The sequence below is a fragment of the Megascapheus bottae genome, chromosome 15 (assembly GCF_031878675.1).
Source record: "Megascapheus bottae isolate mThoBot1 chromosome 15, mThoBot2.hap1, whole genome shotgun sequence".
NCBI classification, from domain to species: Eukaryota; Metazoa; Chordata; class Mammalia; order Rodentia; family Geomyidae; genus Megascapheus; species Megascapheus bottae.
The window spans coordinates 2397329-2419753 of record NC_143523.1 but is presented as its reverse complement, the minus strand read 5'-3'; the positions used below and the strand labels follow the sequence as shown (position 1 = coordinate 2419753).

The following is a 22425-nucleotide window of genomic DNA, read 5'->3' as shown; positions in this document are numbered from 1 at the left end:
AAAAGGAAGCCCTGAGGGAGGCAGCCAAGAAGTGATGGTAAGAAAAATAAGAAAGGAGACTTCTGTCCCATTCCCATGCTCAGTGTCACTCCAGTGCCTGCAGGCCATCTTCCCTCAGGAGGACTTCCCCACGTCCACCGTGGTCCTGGGGCAGAGGCACGGCTGGAGCAACCCACTGCTCTGGTGCGGCCCAGGGAGCCCTTCCCGTCCTCTGCCCACCTGCAGGCCAGAGGGTCCGGGGCTGCACCTGTCACTCTGAGGCCGCGGCGCTGACCTGAGCCAGCACAGGGCTTCTGCTCAGGCCAGTCTTCTCACCACCATGCAGTTGTGCACAGAGTCCTAAGACTGCCCAAGACAAGTGTTTTGTTTCAGCATCTTCTAACACTGCAGTCTCCTAAACGATAAGTCATGAGAAAAATACCCTTTTCCAGAGTATTTCCCCTTATGTAGCCAAAATACTTCAAACAAGTGGCACACGCTATTTTCTGGTCCACTCAATCACATTGTGCACACAACTGCCCTACAATCCCACAGACTGTGAGGAGACTCGAATGTCCTCAGGAACATGCCGGAGCCCTCTGCTGCTCTCTAGTGAGGTCCTGACCCGCGGCTGCCACGAGCACACACTGGGCCCCACGGGTGTGGGAAACAGAATGTGCTCCCTCCTGGAGTCCAGGTCAGCAGTGGTAGACATTCCCAGGGAAAAGAGAAACAAGGCTGCACTCTCGGGAGGAAGCCACAGCAGGTGCGACAGGGCTGCCAGCATCGGTGGCTGTGGAAGGGAGGAGGAACCGAGCTTGTACAGGGTCTCCTACATCCCGGGGGGTGGCTTGCATTCCAAGCAACTAAGACCACTGGTCAACAGGGAGGTTCCGAGTCATAAAGCTGGGAGAACTGCACTGCAAAGTAACTCCAAAGTCGCAAGGCCATTACACTTCCTTTTGGTAGTACTGCGGTTCTGAACTAAAGTCTTGTACTTGCTAGACTGTTACTTTTTTTTTTGCTACTCCAGAGCTTGAGCTCAGGGCCTGAGCACTGTCCCTGGGCTTTCTCAAGGATAACGCTCTACCACTTGAGCCACAGCACCACTTCAGGTTTTTTCTATGCATGTGGTACCACCCGGGAATCAAGCCCTGGTCTCTGTGCAGCCTAGGCAAGCACTCTACCACTAGGCCAACTCCAGGCCCCTCCCAGGCTGTTACTCTTACTACTGAGCCACCCCTCTAGTCCTGACTTTTCTTGTTGTTTTGGATAAGGTCACCCCTCCTGCCCAGGTGTGTGCTTGGGCAAGATCCACCCACGCTAGGCTGGAATGGTAGATGGGTGTCACCATGTCCGCTTCTGCACTCAGGCATCGTGCACTGGTTCTCCCTCCTCCAACCATCACCTCAACAATCTCAGCCTGAAGTAGCTGGGATTGCAGACGTGAGCCACCGCCGGCACTACATTTCTTAAACCAGGAACAGCAGCCAGAAGGTGTGTGTGCTGTGAAATCTTTACACTTGAGACCCGCTACAAGATCAGAGCACGAGCTAAGCCTCGTGCCAGCTGACCTCCTCCTCCTCCTCAGCCATCCCTCCTTGCCTGGCCCCACCCCAGCCTTTGCCAAGTGACCGGCAACCCCAAGCATGCAGGTAAAGACTCCACGTGAGGCCCCAGAAAACCAAGCTAACCAAGGATCACACTTGAGGCTTTCTCCAGCTGCATCAGGCAACACCCCTGATCCTTCCTAGGCAGTGGCATTTTTTTCTGCCTGAACTCAGGGCCTGGGTACTGTCCTTGGACACTCTCTGCTCAAGGCTAGCACTCTGCCACTTGAGCCACAGTGACACTTCTGGCTTTTTCTGTGTATGTGGTTCCAGGGAATCGAACCCAGGGCTTCATACATGCTAGGCAAGCACATTACCACTGGGCCACGCTCCCAGGCCTGATACTGGAATTCTTTTTTTTTTTTTTTTTTTTTTTTGCCAGTCCTGGGCTTGAGCTCAGGGCCTGAGCACTGTCCTTGGACTTTCTCAAGGCCAGAGCTCTACCACTTGAGCCTCAGCACCACTTCTGGCTTTTTTTTTTCTATGTATGTGGTACCGAGGAATTGAACCCGGGTCTTCACGCATGCTAGGCAAGCACTTTAACCACTAGGCCAAACTCCCGGTCCCTGATACTGGAATTCTTGCGGTGCATGTTTTGTTTCAGGACATTTGTTTTAGTCCCTGTTTGCTTGTGCTGGAGTGTTTAGTCAAACATGGAGAGGAAACAACTGACGGCGGCAAGTGAGACCGCCGCTCCCCTGCTGCCTGCCTGTGTTTTCCAGGAAGGTGTGGGTGGTTAGAATTCTGCTGCCGCAGAACTTAGACTAAAGCCCTTTCCGCGCATCTCACCGGTGAATGAATTAGATTTCCCACAAGGAAACAGAGATCCCAAAGTCAATGGCAAACTAGTATCACATACAGCTGAGACCAGACTGCTTCTGAACTATGCTGCAGGCCAAAAAAGTGAGACCAACTTTATGACTGCATTTTAGAGCCTGTTTCTAAACGGGGAGAACTGAGAACTAAAGAATGATGCCGAGGTGCTGGTGCCCCTCTGACTGCACCCCTTTTGTCAGGATATTCTCAGACCCTCTTCTAAGCTCACAGCAGTACAGACCATCCCCAGCCTAACTGCCCAGGGACCCAAGTCTCCAGCCCCCGTGTTCACCAGCCTCACAGCCCCCCGCAGGCACGTGTGCACCTCACTCTACAACCATGCACGCACGCTCACACACGGAGGACACCCATGCCACGCTGCACACCAGTGAGTCAGCACAGTGTTTCTCCTCCAGCCCGGCCATTCTGAGGAAACTAAGAGGGTTCACCTCTCCAAGAGTCCACAGAGGCTGAGTGGACGTGGATTCCGTAGCTTTCTGGGGCTCCTTCAGTTGGGGATCCTCAGTAACCACCCAAACATGGCCAAGAGGGGTGACTGAAGAACCCCAACAGCCTGGGTCTCTCTCTGTTGAGTGACGTCAGATGAGCTACCCTTCCCTTCTCTCTCATCTGTCTGTTTACTTACCTGTCTACCTATTTTGGCAGCACTTGAGTTTGAACCTCGTGCTTGCTAGGTAGGCACTCTACCCCGCACCCCAGCCGTTATTTTTCAGATCAGGTCTTGCTCTTTGGCCTGGGGTCGGCCTCAGCTCTCCACCTCGCCACCTCTGCCCCCCCCCACGCAGCTGGAATTACCGATATATACCATCCTGCCCATCTTGTTTTGTGAGACATGGTCTCATTTACTCTTTTCTCCCAGATTGGCCTCCAATCACCCATCCTCCTGCTTCTGCTTCACAAGCAGCAGGTGTGAGCCGTCCTACCTGGCTCTCCTTCTTGAGTTTTTAAGGCATGGTGGGTCTCACTCTGCAGCTTAGTAGCCCTGGTTGGCTTACAACTCTGAATCTTCCTGCCTCAATCTTCCATGTGCTGGGATTTCAGCAGTCTGCCACCGCATCTGATCTGGGAACTTTTTTATGTCCCCACATACGAGGAAGCCACGGCTGGGCTGCAGATGCTTCTCTTCTACGGAGCCATTGTGTGGCATGGTGGAGTGGGGCAGGGATACAGACTCCCCCCTGCACCTCTCACACCCACTGGGAACTGGGGGCAGCCAGAAGGGTGGTACCTCATCCTTCCGCCAAGCACCCTGGGCAACCCCCCATGGAAGAGTGGAGACGTTCAGGGAGTCAGGCATGCTCCTCCACCGAGCGTCCAATCAGCAGTCCTGGGGTCCCCAGCGCCCCCTCCCCGCAGAGGCTGGGCAGCAGCTTGAGGGGGACTCTCTTGGAACTCCCCAGGCTCCAAGAGCAAGTCACGGTGGAAATGTGGAAACAAAGCATGAAGCACGTTCCTATTTTCAGTTGGGAAAGTAAAACATCCTACCTCAGCAGCCAAGCCAATAAGCGTCATCACTGAATTTGGTCTGCAGCAGGCATCAAATCGGAAGGACCAGAGCCACCATAAGGGTTTGCGTCGTCAGCAGGCCTTGGCCTAAGGTGAGCGCACAAGACAGGCGGCTTCTCCAGGCCCTTGTTCAGAGGCATGAGGTATCAGCAGAAAGAAGTGCGGTAGTCACCACTCTCACTCCGGTTCTGCCCGGTCACCATGGTGGAAACTGCAGGTGCCTGGGGGCCACCACAGTGGACAAGCTGCCCTTCTGAGGCCTCCTGGGCCACAGGCCCAGCACCCAGAACCAGTACTGAGGTGCGGTGAGAGGTTGGTGCAGGGGTGAACGCTGAGAGAGAAGTCTTCCATCTACAGCTCTGAAAACCTGGGATGGGTAGAGCTCAAGAGAGTAGGCAGAAAGGGCTTGACCAGCACCTAACTGATGGTCTGAACAAGTGCGGGGGTGGGGGGTACAGAGTTCTGGAGTCCTGTCCCAACAGCCTGGAGGTCCGGGGAGAAAAGAAGCCAGTATGAGACTCCTTCAAGAGGGGCAAGGCCAGATGCCTGCCTAAAAGGCCATCGGGTGCTGGAGGCCCACCTCCATGGAGAGTAGTTATGAACAGAGGCTCTGCAGAAGCCACGGTGTCTGTGCAGGGGCAGGGTGGAATCCCTACCCAGATCCACCGGAGGGCATGGAGGGAGCCGTGCGCCCGCACACAGGTGTATAAGGTCCTGACGAGCAGGAACAGGGTCCCAGGCCAGGAGAGTGACCTAGTGATACAGTGCTCACCTAGCACACACAAAGCCGTGGGCTCGGTTCCTCGGTATCACATACTCAGAAAAAGTCCGAAATGGTGCTGTGGCTCAAATGGCAGAGGCTAGCCTTGAGCAAAAAAGTGTCCAAGGACAGGGACCAAGGCCCTGAATTTAAGTCCCAGGACTGGGAGGAGGAGGAGGAGGAGGAGGAGGAGAAGGAGCGGGGTGGGGCGGCAGAGGCCTGACTGACAGTAACGTAGGGGAAGAGGGTAGCGATTACAGAGTTATGTCCAAGCTGGGACAGCAGTGGTCCCAGCACAAGTACTCCTCGGCCAGGTGAGTGCCTGGGGACTCCGCCCTCACACTAGAAATGGGAGCCTTACATAGCTCTACAGAGTCTAACACTTGACTGTTTCTCACCTGTATCCTTCCTCATTTTGCTATGGTTTTTATAAGACAGAAGTCCCATGTGAATTTTTATGGCTCTCCAGCAACGCCATGAGTCTCCTTCCAAGGACAGTAATGTCAGGATGCACTAACAAGGAATAAGCCCCCTAAAACCACCTACAAATTAAAAATTAATTTTATAAAAAAGATATTAGGGACCGGGAGTTTGGCCTAGTGGTAGAGTTGTTTGTCTAGCATGCACAAAGACCCGGGTTCGATTCCTCGGTACCACATACATAGAAAAAAGCCAGAAATGGTGCTGTGGCTCAAGTGGTAGAGCTCTAGCCTTGAGAAAGTCCAAGGACAGTGCTCAGGCCCTGAGCTCAAGCCCAGGACTGGCAAAAAAAAAAAAAAAAAAAAGAGATTAGGCTGGTGGCTCACAGTTGTAATCCTAGCTACTCAGGAGGCTGACATCTGAGAACTGCAGTTCAAAGCCAGTCCAGGCAGGAAAGTCCACAAAACTCATTTCTACTTAACGGCCAAAAGAAAGCACATGATATTTAGAAGAAATCATCTCTACGTGCAGATGTTGACACAAGAAGATGACCACTTCCAGGCCAGCCTGAGCTGCTAAGGGAGTAGCACTGTGGTCAAGTGCTTGCCTACTATGAGCAAAGCCCTGGGTTCCATTCTCAGCACTGCAAAAACAAATACCTGTGCCTGCTTTCGGTCCAGTGATTGCACATGATAATACAGCTGTTGAGCTCTTACTTTTAAACAAACTCAACAGAACACTGCAATCAGTACTCCACTGCTCTCAGAAGACCAGAAGGACCTTCCTGTGCCTTCCACACCTAGTAGTAGGAGGTAAGTCAGGTTCCAGGACACGCAGCCACAGGCTTGCTGCAGAGCCCATGCTGTCAGATCATGCGCTACCATTAATTCCGTGGACCTTTGAGTAAGACGTAAATCTTATTTAAGGTATGTAGTTATTCATTGTTTCCGAATGGATATTTTCCTCCAGCTTGCAAAGAAAGGCTGTCTTCCACTCCACGCTGCTTGGCCTGCATGGTAGAAGAGACTGGGTATCTCAAAGGGCCAACTATTCTTCCACACAAGCCAGGCCACGGAAGGAAGGCCCGAAGCCGCCGGGAAGCTCTCCACCGCAGCCTTCCCAGTTGGAGGGGATTCCAGCGGCTCTCCACAGACAAATAAACAGCAAATACTTACAGGGGACAGCCTTGTAGAACTGATTCCTTAATCAACAGTTAAAGAAGCAAATTGGATTTGCCCTATCACAAAAAAGAAATTAATTCCAGATTGTAGTTATTGTCTTAAGTACAAGAAGGTTGTCTTATGGGCTTGGCTGGATAATTTCATTTTAAAAGTATCTCTAAAATTTGACATCCCTTGGGATTTGTGGTTTTCTCCATCATTATATAACTGTAAACTTCTGGAGGGTCGAGATTGGATAATTTCTTTCAGCTGGACCCGACCCCCCCCCAGCACAAGTGGGTACTAAGGATGAGTGCTAACGGTTTGCCAGGAGTCACCAGTGAGGTTGGGGGTAGGACCTACCACCCCCAGCACACAGATTAAAAAAATTTTAACTTTTAATGTGCAAGACTTTTCTGATTATGTACCCTTCTTAAATCTCTGCCACTGATTAAGAGAAACACTAAAGATTCTTCTGTGGATCCACAGGAGCTAGTGGAAACAAAAACAGAAAACAAAGATACCCGCCTCTTCAAGGAGACTGCTTTCTGCTCCTGTGGTTCAGTGTTGCTGGGCTGAGCTTCCTGAAACCATATGTTCACGCAATGTTATGCATCGGAGCTGGTCTTCCGGCCATGACAAGCATGGGCTGGCTTAGCCGCCCCACCCCAGCCACAACCGTAAAACGCTCGGTAAAGCCCAGCACTGGGGGCACCGTGTGTCTCCACGGGTAAAATACCTCCTCAGACTTTGCTGCCTGATGTGTGATTTCTGAGTTGATTAACATTTCAGCTCGAGTGTTATGTTATTATTTCCTTTATGTTTTAATCCATTTTTCGCACCATGAGAAAAGAAAAAATATCACTATTCTAGTAATCAGGTTGTTCCTGTAAAATCCTAAATAAAATGAGAATTTTATTAAAGGTATTTATCTTATACAACAAGAATAAAATCAATTTGCACTGCTGGTCCAGCACCCAGCTACAAGAACATTAAAATATATTGTTTACTTGCGGGAGAGGCCAGTGCTCTTTGCAGATTGGGCAGTGAGAAACACGGGAGTGTCCCGCTTTTCCAGAATATTGGCTCAGTGGCTGCATGTGGAGGAGAGCATTTTTATTGTTAATCAATGCCAATCAATTCTGAGCCTTGATGTTAAATAGGGATCAATACTGCTGGGCTGCAGATGAGGTCTGATTTCAATTGGTGAGCAAACCTGCAGAAGTTTTTAATCATAAGGTAAATCAAGACCTGGAACATAAGTCAGATGAATTAATATCGGCCATGCAGGGCCTCTCGTACTACTGATCCAGTGCAAGGAAATTTCTGTCATATTTCATTATCACTCTTAGGGCAAGCTGAAGGCTGCGTGTGGGGGCATTTTCTTAGTGGAGGCTGGAGCGCCCCTCAACCACACGGTGAATCCTTGCCACAACTGCAGTCAGCTGGTCCACCGAGTATAGTTATACGTATGCCCCATGAATCTCATTTTATGCGATTAAGATCCATAAAAATTCAATAGCTTTTCTTCTGCAATTCACATTTTACCTGGTGAAATATCATAAGAATTTCATTATCTTTGCAGCTGTTGCCTAGGATCAAGCAAAGGTTATTATCCTCTTCGAAAACACTATAGAATATGTACGAAAATGTCAAGAGAACTGGGCATTTAAAGCTTGATTTTTTAAAAGAAAAACACTGTCTGAAGTTTAGAATAAACTGCACTTGACATTTATGTACCATGATGCATTTCTTGGTAAACTGATTTTGCAAGGAAATTCTTTGAATTCGACTCTGTGACCAGATTGTAAAAGGAAAAAAGGAAGATGGGAAGATGGGCGGGGAGGAGAAACAGGCAAGGAAGGAAGGGGAGGGAAGGGGGGAAGCAGGGAGGGGGTACAGGAACCCTAAACCAAGGCTCTCTCCTCCCCACCTCAGACAGTATAGGATTCCTTAACCTTTCATAATCATCCCGGGGTGCAGAACTCGGGGCCCCTAACTGACTGCAATGGTGTAACGCCACGAATCACTCAGGCCCGTTTAAAGCGTTTGAAGAAAAATGGCCAGTGCAGAGGTGATCCATCAGAAAGCTCTGTAAATCATGCCGACTTGGTACAGTCCTCCAGCCTTGCTGCTCGGGTTCCATCTATGATGATAAATTAGCATTAGATGGAACCTAATGAGTTTACTAAACATTTGGGATTTGTGCTAATAAACTGGCTGGCTGTGAACTAGCGGAAGGGATGAGCAATCCCGGAGCTCTCTCTTATCTCTGTAACATGACAGTTAAACCACGCTCCAATCTGCGATCAATTCATCATCCGACACCATTGTACATTCTTCACAAAAAGATAATTACTGCTTCTCTGGATCAGAACACTCATATTTCCTTGGAATTGCAGGTCCTGATAGCAGGCTCTGTCACCAGAACTCCAGCCCCATCATACAGCTCTATTTATGATCATTATTTTCACCTAAACAAGCCTTTTTCCTCAACTTGATAAGGAACTGTGCGACGATGAGAAGGGGAACGGTTAAAGACATTGTCTCCTCTGCAGAGCGCTTCACGTTTAGTGGAAGCTGCTGACAAATATTTTATTTGGGGCATTAGTAAAAGTTTCCACTCGTTAGAACATATCACTACCATTTCCTTCAAAAAGAAAAATTCTGCCCCCAGCTCTAATTTGTTAAAAAACAGTGAATAAGAGTAAAGCCGGCAACGTCACAGGGAATAAATCAGAACATGATTAAAAAGACTGCAGCGGTTTTAAAGTGGCCTGCCCCTGGCTCCTCTGCTTCTCCTTCTGGAGTCCCCTCCTCGCCTTACAGGGGTCGGCCCTGCCACTGGTCACCTCTGCGTGACCCCCGCACATGCAATAAATTACCATAACACACAACTCTGAAACAATGTAAATTAGTTACTGCTCACAGCCTAATAAATGAGAACAAATGTGTTTGGGGCTGGAAAGGGGTCTGGATGCTCTAATTGCTGGGAATAATTATGCTGGGGCCTTAGGAAACACGAGCAGTGGTCACTTGTGAAGACAAATACCCCAACCCAGCCAATCTGCTTCCAACCGCAGGACTTCTAACAGCCAAATCCTATTTTTCTCCTTAGAGTTAAGTGTGCTTCTATACCTGGCTTCATTCAAAAGCACGTATAAAAGAAGTATTTTTAAAGCTGTATGACATATCTATGTGTCATAAATTCTGAAGCCAGGCCAGTGTTCTTTTCCGCCTAAAGCTGTTTCTGGGGTTGTCGCTGGCAAACTACCCTCCAAGAGAGGCAAGCCCAGACATCCAGGATGAGAGCAGAGGTGGCCCCCGTCGGTGGTGGGAAGGGGGTCGCTGTGAATGAGGAGGGACCGGGGTGGGCGGGGGACTGGGCAGCATCTACTCCAGGCCTCTCTAGATGGGGGCACTTGCCATGTGTTAACTTGCATAACTCATTATTTGTTCAAAGTAATGATCACTGGGGAAAGGGCTGTTCTATTCAGAGCCCACTTGTCACATTTAATAAATGGGAGGGACTGCCGGCTCCCCCTGGAAGCCCTCTCCCAGGTCCCAGCTCCTCTCCCGGGACCTCCACTGGCTGGAGACCCGCAGCAGGCCACGTCCAAGTAACTGATGGCTGCTGCCCAGTGTCCAGACCGGGCCAGCGACCTCAGACGGAGGGACCCGCAGCTCGTCCGGTTCCACCCCCACTTGTTCCCTGACCCAATCTTTCTGGTGTCAGAGGACTTATTGCTTCATTGAGAGCCTGGATGTGGACGGGAGCCCTCTCTGGCAGCATGTCCAATAACCAAATATCAAGAAGAGAGGCCACCGGGGCCACCCCATCCCGCCACACTGATCTGATTTACAAACCTTTCCTAATGTGAAACAAATGCCATGGGTGTGAATTCATACTTAACCATAAAAACGCGGGCATTGCTCTGCCTCATATTAAATACCACATATAACTCTCAGCAGGTTTTATGTGGTGTTTTACTGTCACCAGTGGCTAGAGCTGGCCTAACATTTTGTTTGGCAATTAGGAAAATTTGTAGTTTAATTTATTAAGCCAAAAAAGGCCAACACTGACACTGAATGTGGAATTCACCCTGCTCTTAAGCATGGTTCAGTGGTACTCTTGCTTCTGCAATAATTTATAATCATTCTCCTTTTCTGTTCTATGTAATGTAGATATTCCAAAATTCTATTGTTTAGGAAATAAGCCATGGCGAAGTAAAACTGAGTTGCATCACTTAAGTAAATTCATAATATAAATTTACTATATTTTTATTTCTTTGTAAGGAAGCCAATTGCTAGGAGTGGGAGAGCTGAAACATACAAAATCCAGAGCCCCGGGAATCCCAGAGGCAACATCCAAGCACCAGGTCTTCCCTAAGTCAGGACGTAAGAGAAAGGAGGTGGCCTGTGGCCTTTTAAAAGAAAAGCCCAGCCCGGTTCTAGTAGCTTACACCTGTAATCCTACCTACTCAGAAGACTGAGAGCGCAGGATCATGGTTCGAGGCCAGCCAGGCAGAAAAGTCCATGCATCTCTTATCTCTGATTAATCAGAGATGAATCACGCCTACCCCCCAAAAAGCCAGAGGTAGAGCTATAACACAAATGCTAGCGCACAAGCCTTGAGGGGAAGAAAAAAGCCCAAGAACAGTGTCCAGGCCCTGAGTTCAAGTCCCAGGACTAACATGTGCACGTGCATGTGCACGCACACACACACATCCATAAAACTCTAAAAAGGTGTCATCTGCACGCTGTGAAGCTACTGAACAGGGGAACGTTCGACGCAGGCAGGCAGCCGGCGTGGAAAGGCTGCTTACTGCACGCCCACCGCCGTGCTGGCCCGGGCCCACAGAGAAGTGGGGCGTGCCAGGTGTTCAGGGAAGGAGAGGAGGAAAAGGTAGAGCACAGAGGAGTCAGGTCAAGGGAAAGTTCTACATGTCATCAGACATTTGTCAAAACACACCCTACGCACAGCGCCCAGAGAAAGCGCTCACGTCGACTGCAGACTAGGGTTAGCAGCCACTTATCAATACTGCTCTCACGGTGGCTCAGATCCCACACTGCTGGAGAGACGCGTGGCAGAGGCAGGGGGATACAGGAATCTTGGACTCTCTGCTCATTTTTCTGAGAGCCTAAGCCGCTGTGGAAAATAAAAAGTCTATTCGTCGGTTTTGAATGTGTTCCTAGAACTACCTTTATACCCACTCTAAGGACAGCAGCAAACAGTAACCTGTGAGGGCCATCTGTCCCCGGGGCAGCCCCGCCATCCTGCTCTGGGGTCCCTATTTCCCTACACCTCTCTTCCAGGCTTGCCCCCAGGCCGCGGATGTCACTCTACATAGGGTTCTGGGCGGTGACAACCTAGAAAGGACACCTGTTTCAATCCGTCAGGACCGCAGGACCGTTCTTCAATTTCTGTTGGCCATACCCTGGGCGCTGAAGGTCTCAGACAGCCAGCGACTTGCCCAGCCCAGCCCAAGGCCGGTAGCAGGCCTCCTCCCTGACGAAGCCCGCCGGGGTCTAAGATGAAAGGGGCAGCCTCGCCTCTGGGATATAATGACCTGCCCCGAGTGCTGGGTTTGGGAGGTCAGTGCAGGGTCCCTCTGGGCAGCCTTGTCCCCAGCCTGGCCCTACTGCAAGCACACCTGGGAGATGTCACCTTAGGCCAAGCACCAGCACCAGACCTATTGGTCCTCAGTTTGCAGCGTCCTCACTGGCTATCTCCACCTACTTCAGCAAGACCCCCCCCCAGAAAAGGTGATGCTGTGCGGTTTTGTGTGACACCCCCACGGATGCCTTGACTCACTCAGAGCAACGTTGGTCTCCCCTACCCCTTTGTAAGTGCCCCCCCATCCTGAGGACAGAAACACTGACAGAGTTTTGTTTGGTTGTGCTGCTTCAACAGGCCCCCTGCCACTAGTGCTTTCTGACTGAGAGGGAGACCAGTAACCACAGGGCATTCAGTGGGGAAGGAGAAGGGGTGCAGGCAGGGATGGAGGCAGGGGTGGTGGCTGGAGCTGCTTGTCTGGCCCAGGAGGCCTCCTCCCAGATGTGCAGCAGAGCTCAGGTCTTCCAGCAGAGACAAGCTGGAGCCGGCTCCTTCCGCTAGCAGGGGCCTGGGCCCGGAGTCCTGCAACAACACAGCGAGCCCCTTCCTTTCCGCACATGGTAAACTCATTTCCTAGTGAATTACCGGGAAGACACACCATGCAGTCCCGCTTCTGTTTTCAGAGGATGGGCGCCGTCCACCGGGCACATGGCCCCACACTTTGTAGCTGAGCAACTTCCAGTGAAGGAATTGCAGGCAGAGTTTTTTCATTTGTTTTGTTTTTGAGGGGCAGAGGAAATGAGGGATTCTTAAAGCAACTCAAATCAGACTTTCCCTATGTGGCCTACACACAGCACAGAATCCTTGGCAAATTTACAACAACTCCTATTTTGACAGCTAGAACTGACTGTTTTTCCAAATACAGTATTCTGAAAACAGTTTTCTCAAGCTTCTACAATTTAATGAACACTAGTTACCCTAAAGTCTAAGAGGCTTATAAAATACAAAAAAGAAAAAAAAAACCTACACAAAACTCTAAATCATAAAATTCCTCCACTTATTTCCCTAAATGATAGCCATATTTTTATTTTAAAGCATTAATAATACCAGCATAAAGTCTCATTATATAGAGTTTTAACCACAAACATTTTTGGGAGATTTGCTACTAAGATAAATAAACAAGAGGAGCTTGTGTTCTGGCGAGCGGACCCGGTGAATGGTTTTCATTTTCTCGGCGTGCAAGCTGTCGAAGCTTTGCCAAGTGCAGGTTAAGCTCCTCCACTTCTCACTTCCTGTACCCTACTTGTCAATCACTTCCTGTCTGCCACGACAATTTCCATCATTAGAGCTTGGAATTTTTATCTCCTCCAACATGACTCCTGTTGCCACTGTGAGTTTGAATTCTGATAAATTATTCACCATCTTTGAAAAGTAACTGAAAATTACAGCATCAACTTGAGCCACGTATATCTAGCAAGGATCCCCTCCTCCAGAGCACCCACGAGCCCAACCGCCTCCACGAGGCCAGCCTTCTCCAGCCTTCTCCAGCGTCACGAGAAGGCCTCTGGCCAGCCCCAATTATCTCCTGGTGCACAGAGCGTAATTATTTGCTTCCTGTAAGCATGCGTAACAGAACTCCGAGTTTGGACGGCTTTCCATAAGGTAATCCAATTCATCCATGCCGTCCTAACACAATTACAGGCACTGGCTATATCTTTGCTCTTCACCTGATAAGGCTGCCGCAGAGGCCTGGGATGGTTTGTGTCAACACCCCTCCTGGAGTATAGCTTCTGACAGCCCTGCTTCCAGCCCCTCCCCTTAGCCTGCATTTTCCTAGCGTCTGCCTGCTGCTGCCTGCCTGGTGCAAGCACTACAGCTGAGCCTGAGCCCTTGCAGGAGCCGATGAAAAGCCTAGCTGGTCCAGAGTGTTGCGGAAGTCATTGTGGGCGTGTGGCTTATTTTCAAAACCAGCCCTTAACTGGCCTGCCTCTGGCAGGCCTTCCCCAAGCCAGGCAGCCATCAATCTCGGCAGGCCCCTTCAGCCTAGGCCAGAGATCTAGGCCCTGCCTGGACCCGGGGGTGGCCCTGAATCCCCCCCCACCACCACTCCCACCCCACCCCAGTCAGCTGCGGTGCATGGCGGCGGTCTAGATACACAGATGGGGCACCCGTGACACACACTCATCTCGGGGTTACAGGCAGAAGCAAACACACAAAGTGGGCACTGTTCCCGGTACCTCCCTATTTAAATGAAAGCGTGTCACTGTGACTCAGTAAAGCTGCTCTTCCTTTCCTGTTTATTTGCAGAAGTTTATGGGGAAAAAAAATGTAAAGGATGAATGAATGCAGTGAACTTTTTGCCTCTTTCTACTGACATGCCAGGGAATCAAGCAGCCACCCACACCTGAGCCTGGTGAGGCCAAATGAAACCTGTGCCAGTCAACATCGGATTCTTTGTGGCCAGGGCCATCCATCCAGAGTGTTGCTCTGAAACTGCCAAATTTCTAGGCAGTATTGTCCCTCCTCTGAAGGCCCCTGTTTTAAAACAGACCCAGAAGCAGAGTCTCTCAAATGGCCAGAGGGATGACTCCAAGAGCCCGAGGCCTTATTGGATGATAATTATATTCACATCTTCAGAAAACTGAGAAGGAAAAATTAACACCAAACTGTACTGTTTTCACTGCATTATGCAGATGGAATGACAAGTCGTCATTTAAGAAGTTAATAAACAGTCTCCGTTTTGCAGGTTGTCCAAATGCTACTGAATAGGAAACCTTGGATCCCTAAATGATGTGTAATTAAAATTATTTTTAAAATCCTCCTTGACAGGCTGAGGCTTAGCCAAAATGTAAATGACATTAAAGAAGACAATGAATTTAATTTTATTTAATGTCCCTTTTTGCAGATCCTCATTTACATAGCATTTTTAACAAAAGCGTTGACCTTATAAATGCTGGCATTTGTACAGCTTCAGAGGAGTTGGATTTAATCACACTCGTGCAAAGCCATGAGGGAGGGAGCCTTAAGTTCTCTGCTTGGAGATGGAGTGCGAATAAAAACATTGGGGCTGGTCAAATGTTTATCCTCCCTGCTTCTGAAAACAACCTGACAAGAAGATGTAAGGGCTGGGGAATAACCCAGTGCTGTTTGTAAGGCTTGGTAATAATCATACATAATCGTTTGGAAATATAGCTAATAAAAAATATAATGAGTGTTCAGCAAAATCGGCATTAGGCCCAAATTACATGATATTAATACTTGAACAGGTGCAGAAAGGCGCTTTAAATGAGGTAAATGAATAAAATGTCCCAGAGCACAACTGTGTGTGCTGACAAAAAGTCAATCCCATGAATAATTCAGTGAGCAGGACTGCCAGCAAAGGTCGGCTCTCTTTGACCTTTGTGACAGGAAGTGAAAGGAAACACTGTTGACTGAGAGAGAGAGAGAGAGAGAGAGAGAGAGAGAGAGAGAGAGAGAGAGAGAGAGAGAGAGAAAGAGAGAGAGAGGACAGGGGAGAAGGGAAGAAGAGAGAGAGAAGGAAGGAGAAAAAAGAAAAGAAGAAGAAAAGAGAAGAGAAGGTAGGGAGAAAAGGAAAAAAATCTTCCATCATTCTTGGCTACTATTCTACAATCTCTGTTAAGGTGTAAACTAAACACAAATGAACCCAAGTCAGAATCTAGAAGGTGGAGTACGTGGGGTGGGGGTAAGGGGGGGGCACAGAGCTGAAATTGCTGGTAATTCTCTGACTAAAGATGATGTAAAGTCACAGACAATGAAAGGTTAAGCAAATAATATTTTTCTACAACCTAATGTCAATTATGTATAAAAATCTGAGGTCAGCTGAGAAGTATTTTCAGAGCCCACAGGGCTGAAATTCTGTAACAGCTGTTAAATATGACAAAACTTTGCCACTACCACCCCCCCCCTCAAGGAAAACTAAAGCTATTCCAAACTCTGTATGAAAGAAAATGGGATAAACAGATGTCTGGCTTCCAGACAGGAAAGTAGGACAGACTTGGAATGATAAGTCTCTCAAACTCTACAGACTAATGCCAAATTTATTGGGGAGGGGGCACTGCCTGCCACAGAGATGCCAGTGAGCAGGACGCCAGAGACAGTGCCATCTGGAACTGCCCCGTCGAGCCCACTTGGGCCCTGTGTGCAGCCCCCAGTGTGTAGCCAACCGGTGTGGGCAGGCACACGCCCTGCTCTGTGCCCTCCACAGTCGCTGCCCAGGCCCAGAAACAGTCAACTCCTGCCTGCCCTTTGGTCCCCTCGGGCCAAGTAAGGAAGAGGGGGTGAAGAGGATGTGCCCTCTGGGGTATTTCCAGAGCTCCTGAGGAAACAGACGGGGATGGCACAGGCGAATGATGTGAGCTCAAGTGTGGTTTTGGTTTAGCAGCTACACCGACATCCTGTAATCATTTGCAGCCCTTGGAATGTACGGGTGAAACAGGAGAGATTTATCTGCTCATCGTGGGGATATGTGGACAATGGGGACCCTAATGAAGACCATCTGCTTTTGTGTTTTCCCAGAAAACATTATTCCAGCAGGAAACCGATACTCCCAGGCTTCTCAGCAACACCACGGAACTTCATGCATGGACGTGTGCACGTGGGTACACTTACACACACACACACCCACACGCACACGCACATGCATGCACGTGTAGGGGTGTGTGGCTGTGCATGGCCTTGCATGGGGAGGGAATGGCTTCCTGCAGATGAGTAAGATTCACCCAGATACCTGCTCCTGGGTATGTCCTTATGACTCATACCCTTTCTCCTTGCCTCTGTAAACTGCTCTATTATTTTAAATACACTGCAATATAATTATATCTGTGGAACAATAAAAATGTGTTCCTCTAGCAGCATTTTATGGGAAAGAAAACAGCACAGGCGAAGGCCTCACAATAAATGAAAAGAGTTTTGTAATGGGGAGCGCCCTAACTGCCCCCCGTTTCACTCCAAAGGGTCTTCCATGCCATTCCTCAGTGTCTGATGCTTCTCAGAGATAGCTAAACTAAATTGTGTAATTCATTGATTTAAGACGTCCGGGTCTATAGAATGTGGTTACCTGGCCAGGGCGGGATGCTTGCTTCTCTCTTCTAACACAGAAAAGCAGTATGGACATGCGTACGAGGCTCGGTGTGGGCTGGAACCGACATGGGCCCATTGATCTCAATTCAGGTTGGAATTATTGGTTTATATCCTCAGGACAAATATGCCTTATCTGGTCAGAACCTGCTAAATGTATCCAAAGGCCACCCGGAGCCAGTGAAGCGCACTGTATATAATTCTTTTTTAAACCAACTAGCCAAGTGACGACAGGCTTGGTGGGGACCTGTAAACTGACTCGCCAATCTGATGGGACATTTTATTCGGCAATACTCAAGAGGAAACTCAGGCTAGCAACTCACCAATTTCCAGAGGCAGCACCCGCCCCACAGAAATGATTCTCATTATGAAACCGAAACGCATTTTGTGAAAGGCAGCATGGCTCCAAAGAGATTCCCTCCTATCCATGTTTTCCTTTCTCTGATTAACATGACTTACCCTAGTGAACACTAAATTCATTGTTTTTGAGTCCTAGAAGTAGGCCTTAAACTAGATAGTACCAATGCCACATTCATTTCACAGGGCTTTCCAGCAAGCAACAAAATGCTAATAGGATTTCGTCATTATAAGTGACAACTCTCTTAAGAATGTTGAAAATGGCCATGGAGTTTGTTGTTACATAAAACTATCCTTACCTTAAAACCTCTAACATAGAAGGTGATTAAAAGTCCTATAAAATTGTCATATCTTTGAATTTAGAATCAGAGCAGATTTTTTCATCAATAATTAAGACCTCCAAAGCATTTATGCCAAGCATAAATGGAGCTTCAATCTTCCTTATTCAAATAAACATGGTAAACCCATTAACCAAATGTTTTTACATTTTTCTCCTCCTCTCATGCTTCTAGAATATCAAATGATCACCCATTTCTCTTAGGTTATAGAAGTATGAGAAACCTTTGCACACATTTTAATTAAATAACTAGAAGAGAACATTCCCTCAGACAAGAATTAAAGAGCAATTCCTTTTTTTTTTTTGTATTTCTGAGAAAATATTTCCCAGCACGTGATTAAGACCTGGATCTCAAGAGTTATTCAGTATCCATAGCTAACAAATGATGGAATGTTGCATCAATCCAAAGCAATTTTGAAGAAAGGGAGAACAGTTTCCAAAACGTGAGTCAAATCAACATGGCCATTTCATTATCACGGTACACTAAAAATCTCACCGTTTTAAGACACGTCATCTTTCCAGATTTACAAATATCACCGAGATGATGAAACACTTATTGCAGTAAAGGCTTGCATGTGCTGCCTTTCCAACCCCTCTCCTCAGAAGACAAGATTCCAAGAGCTGCCCAAACACTTTTAGCCAATCCAGGAAAAAAATGAGTTCAGTTTCACAACAATCACCCAAGGCTGTATGATTTCCATAGCCACAACACTGAAGACAAATATAATTATATTGATTTTTGTAGTTCAAGTTCCATAAAGTGTTGAACTTGTTCTCAATTGCCTGAGTGACGGCCACAACTGGTCAGCCCTATTTGATTACTAATAAGAGAGCTGTCCCTTCTGTCAGATACCGAACATTCTCCACTAAGCAAACAGCTATTTCAGCTAGTTAAACATTAGCATTGCTCTCCACCACTGTCGCATATTTCTTTGGGCTTAACTCATGGAGTTTTCCGGGTTTAATTTTTCAGACACTGGACAGCAAAGTTCATGATCAAAAGATAACTTTGTAATGAACGCTGCTGAAATTCAACCCTTCTTCAAAACAAGTCTAAATCTCTGCTTCACAAAACTGGTGTCATATGTACACATCTAACATCTATTTGATTTGGGTACCAATTTCAAAATCTGCAGTCAATCACACACTGGGCCTTTTAAAAGCTACTCCTCCTCATGATTGGGAAGAAGCAAACCTCTCCTCAGAGTGATTTCCGAGTGAGTGTCCAGGGAAGAAGGTGGTGGTGGTGGTGGCTGGGGTTGTTTCAACTCAAGCAATGCCAAACCCACGTTAACACACCATTAGGACTAATGATTGGTATCTTAAAAGGATGCCATGTTGCCCAAGGAACATGATAAATAGCAAGAGGAGAAGCAGAAAATGTAAAGAATGTATATAGCTAATCTAGTTATGGAAATTAATGTTGGAAAATGTAACCAGCATGTGTAATTAGTTTCAATTATAACAACTTTGGTTTGTTAGTTACATATTTGCTACTTGACATAAAACGACAGCCACAATTGGAAAAAAATTAGGAGACATTTTGCAACTAATTGAGAGCAGATTAAATTCATTCTACCACTGGGCAACAATTACAAGAGCAGCACCACCCAAGTTTCAACTTCAACTACCATCCAAGATAAAATGATGATGATGTTGATGATGATAATAATAATGATAATAACAACAATAATAACAACAATGCAAAAGTGAAACGCTTGTTAACAAATTAGCAGAAAGCATTTTATGACATATCTCTGGGTTTAAAGCCAGAATCTCTCTAGGCATAAAGTGCTCTCACAGTGAGAGCAGTGGCAGATGAAACTGCTTCCCTTGACAACTCGAAAGCAATTACTGAATCCCCACAGAGCGAGCCACCGGGTTTCCAAGTCAACCCACCTGTGCGGGATAACACAGGCCGACAACAAATGGTGCCCCACACAAGATGAGCTCAACACCAGCCTCAGAAATACGGAGCCAGGCTGTGGTTGCTGTGGTTTCCTTTTGGAAAAATAGAGAAATCATCCTTACCTGTCAATGATGACAGGGTCTGAGGGTGTTTCGTTTCTGTTGCCACAACTTTTCTTGTCACAGCACCGGCTGTGGAGCAATTGAAAACAAAGATTTTAATATGTATTTCATCCTTGTGTGGCTTGTAATCTTTTTTTCTTTTCTTTTCTTTTCTTTTTGAAGCCTGACAATGAAGCAGTCGGAGTCAAGAAAACAATTTCCCTACCAAGGCAGCTTGACAAACTTAAACCTAGGGAGTTCCCATGCTTCTCAGCTAAACTTAGGTGGCAACTCTGTGCAGAAGAAGCAAAGTTGATTCTAACTGTTCATGCTGAAAGGGTAACCCGAGCATCCACACAAACTGAGATGCTAAAATATGGAGAACACGTTGTTGGTGTTTGTCTTTGCAATGAACTAAGAAGGAAAGGCGGGAGGCTTGGGAATAACTTTTCACAGCTCCAGTTTTTGTTTACCTCTAATTGTCAAGCTGTTATTTCTGGAAAAGATGCAAGATGCCACCTTCCACCAATATTTCTTCGGGGGCATTTATTAATTATAACCACAAAAGCATGCATCAATCCGTCACCAACTTCTATTGTTCCTTCTTTAAGCCTACCTTAACTCTGTTATTGAAACTTTAATTAAAGCAGAAATGAAACAAAAATGTTATGCTCCTTGCATTTTAAAAAAGCATACTTGTATAATGGTTACATGTCTAAATTAGCTAAATTAACACCATATGGTAGGCAAAGTATATAAAGCCTTTTAAAGCTGACAGCTAAAGTGATTAAAGAAAGTCTACAGTCTTCCACTTAGAGCTTAAATCACATCTGTGCGCTTTCTATGTTAATTGCAGTACATGCAGAAGTGGATAATAAAGAAATTCCACTTTATTGGTTGTAATTTATATTTATTACCTGATATGAGAAAAAGTCAGCTTTTGTATATTAGTGCTGTAACAATATGTCTGCTCGGAAGCGGCGTTCGGGCTCCATACCCGGGCCGAGGATGCCCCTCAGAGTTGGCGCCCCGCTACTGTAGCTGCCCGCGCCGCGCCCTGCCCGCCCGCCCGCCCGCCGCACGCACACTCCGGGGCGCAGGTTTAGTCGCCGTGGAGGGCGAAACTCTTGCGGAGGTTAGAGAAGGAAAAGGCGGGTGGGGAACGGCTCTTCTGCCCGGAGCCCCGGAGCCCTGCAGCCCCGGAGGCGGCGGCGCGCGCGCTGGGCAGCGGGGAGCTAAGGAGCCGGGTTTCCCCCGCAGGGCCGCCGTCCACGGCTCGCCACGCGGCTCGTCCTCCACCCGCGGCCCCCACGGCGGCCCGCCCCCGGCCCCAGCCCGGGCCCCGCGCCGGACGCCGGGCGGGCTCCTCCGAGGCCCGGCGGGCGGCGGCGCGTCGGGGGCTCGACGCCCTGCCCGGAGCCCCGCGGGCGCCCTCCACCCGGGCCGCCCCGCGCCCTCCGCGCCCCCGCGGCCCCGCTCACCTGCACATGATCTCGTGGGTCAGCAGCACGCGGCACATCTCCGGGTTCTTGTCCTGGCCCTCGTAGACGATGGCCTGCGCGGGGAGGTGGGGCAAGCGGAGGCCGGGGTCAGGCGGAGCCGCGGCTCGGGTGCCCCTCCGCCCGGCCCCGGGCGCGGCGGGCGGCGGGCGGGCGGCAGGTGCACCACCCGGGTGGGGAGGCCCGGCGGCCCACCGCGCCCCGCTCCCGCCCGCCGCCCCGGCCGCGGCGCCCCGGCCTCCTAGCGGCGCGCGCCGGCCCGGGGCTCCGGACGCGGGCGGGGACCGGCTCGCCGAGGCCCGGCCCCGGCCATTGTCTGCCCCGGCTCCCGTCCGCGCGGAGCCGCCCGGGGCCGCGGCCCGCGGAGGCCCGACCGCCCGGCCACGTGCTCCGCCGCCGGTGGTGTTTGGAGAGGACGCGCTAATGGCCAATCTGGTGTTTATTTTGAAACTGCTAACAACGATTTTTCTCGGGTAAAAAGGCAGCGTCTGCGCGCACGCTCGGGTGGGTCTGAGCAGAGGCCCCGCCAGATGGTGCGGAACCCTCGGTGCGCCCGCGGCGGCCCGGCCCCGCCGCCCGGGGAGGACGGCAGCGCGGAGCGCGGGGCCGGGGCCGCGAGTCCCCGGCAGCGGAGCCCACGGAGGCGAGGCCGCCCGCGCGCCGCCCCCCCCCACCACCACCCCGAGTGATCTGGAAATTGCTTCCAACCTCCCCGGGCGTTTTCCTCCACTTCCAAGCAGACAAAGCCCTTTCTCCCGGGCGCCCGGGGCTGCCCCGGAGACGAGGGAAGGCCCCCCGGCCCTCTCCGGGGCCTCCAGCCCGGCCAGCTCCGAGCTACGGAACTGATGGGTGTCACCGCGGGCCAACGAGCCGCCTGGGGCGACAGGGTGCGCGGCCCGCGACGCCAGCACTTCAGAAGGAATGGCTTCTCCTGCGATGGATCCCGTATTTATATTTGATTTATTTTTTATTTTGTAGCACAAACAGAAATCCATAAACTGTCGGTTCAGCGCCATTGACTCTTTGATCAGTTACTGGGCTATTTCTTTCCTTTTTTATCCTCCATGCCCGTCAGCGAGAGATTAAATGCCTTTATTTTCTGCACTGTTTTATGCTGCAAAGGTACAAGGCTAAATGAACAATAAAAGTGTACTTTAGACGAAGCCCCCTCCTCCTCCTGACTAACTTAGACTATGCTGATTTCTGAAAACATTTCAGCCTTGCCACATACAAAGGAAATAAAACCAGCCTGACAAACAACAGCCAAATTCCAGGCTTCTGCAAAGCCAGTGAAGT

The 22425-nt window shown here is 49.2% G+C and overlaps 1 protein-coding gene across 8 annotated transcripts in view; it reads right to left on the bottom strand.

The window, feature by feature from the left end:
* Nucleotides 1-22425, bottom strand: part of Ebf3 (EBF transcription factor 3) — a 121320-nt gene that overhangs the window by 96119 nt on the left and 2776 nt on the right. For all 8 annotated transcript variants that reach the window (XM_090346843.1, XM_090346845.1, XM_090346846.1 and 5 more), the window contains exons 5-6: nt 21112-21185; nt 19652-19720 (exon numbers count right to left, since the gene is read on the bottom strand). In XM_090346843.1, coding sequence (XP_090202969.1) covers nt 19652-19720; nt 21112-21185 — 143 coding nt within the window. The remainder of the gene's footprint in view (nt 1-19651; nt 19721-21111; nt 21186-22425) is intronic.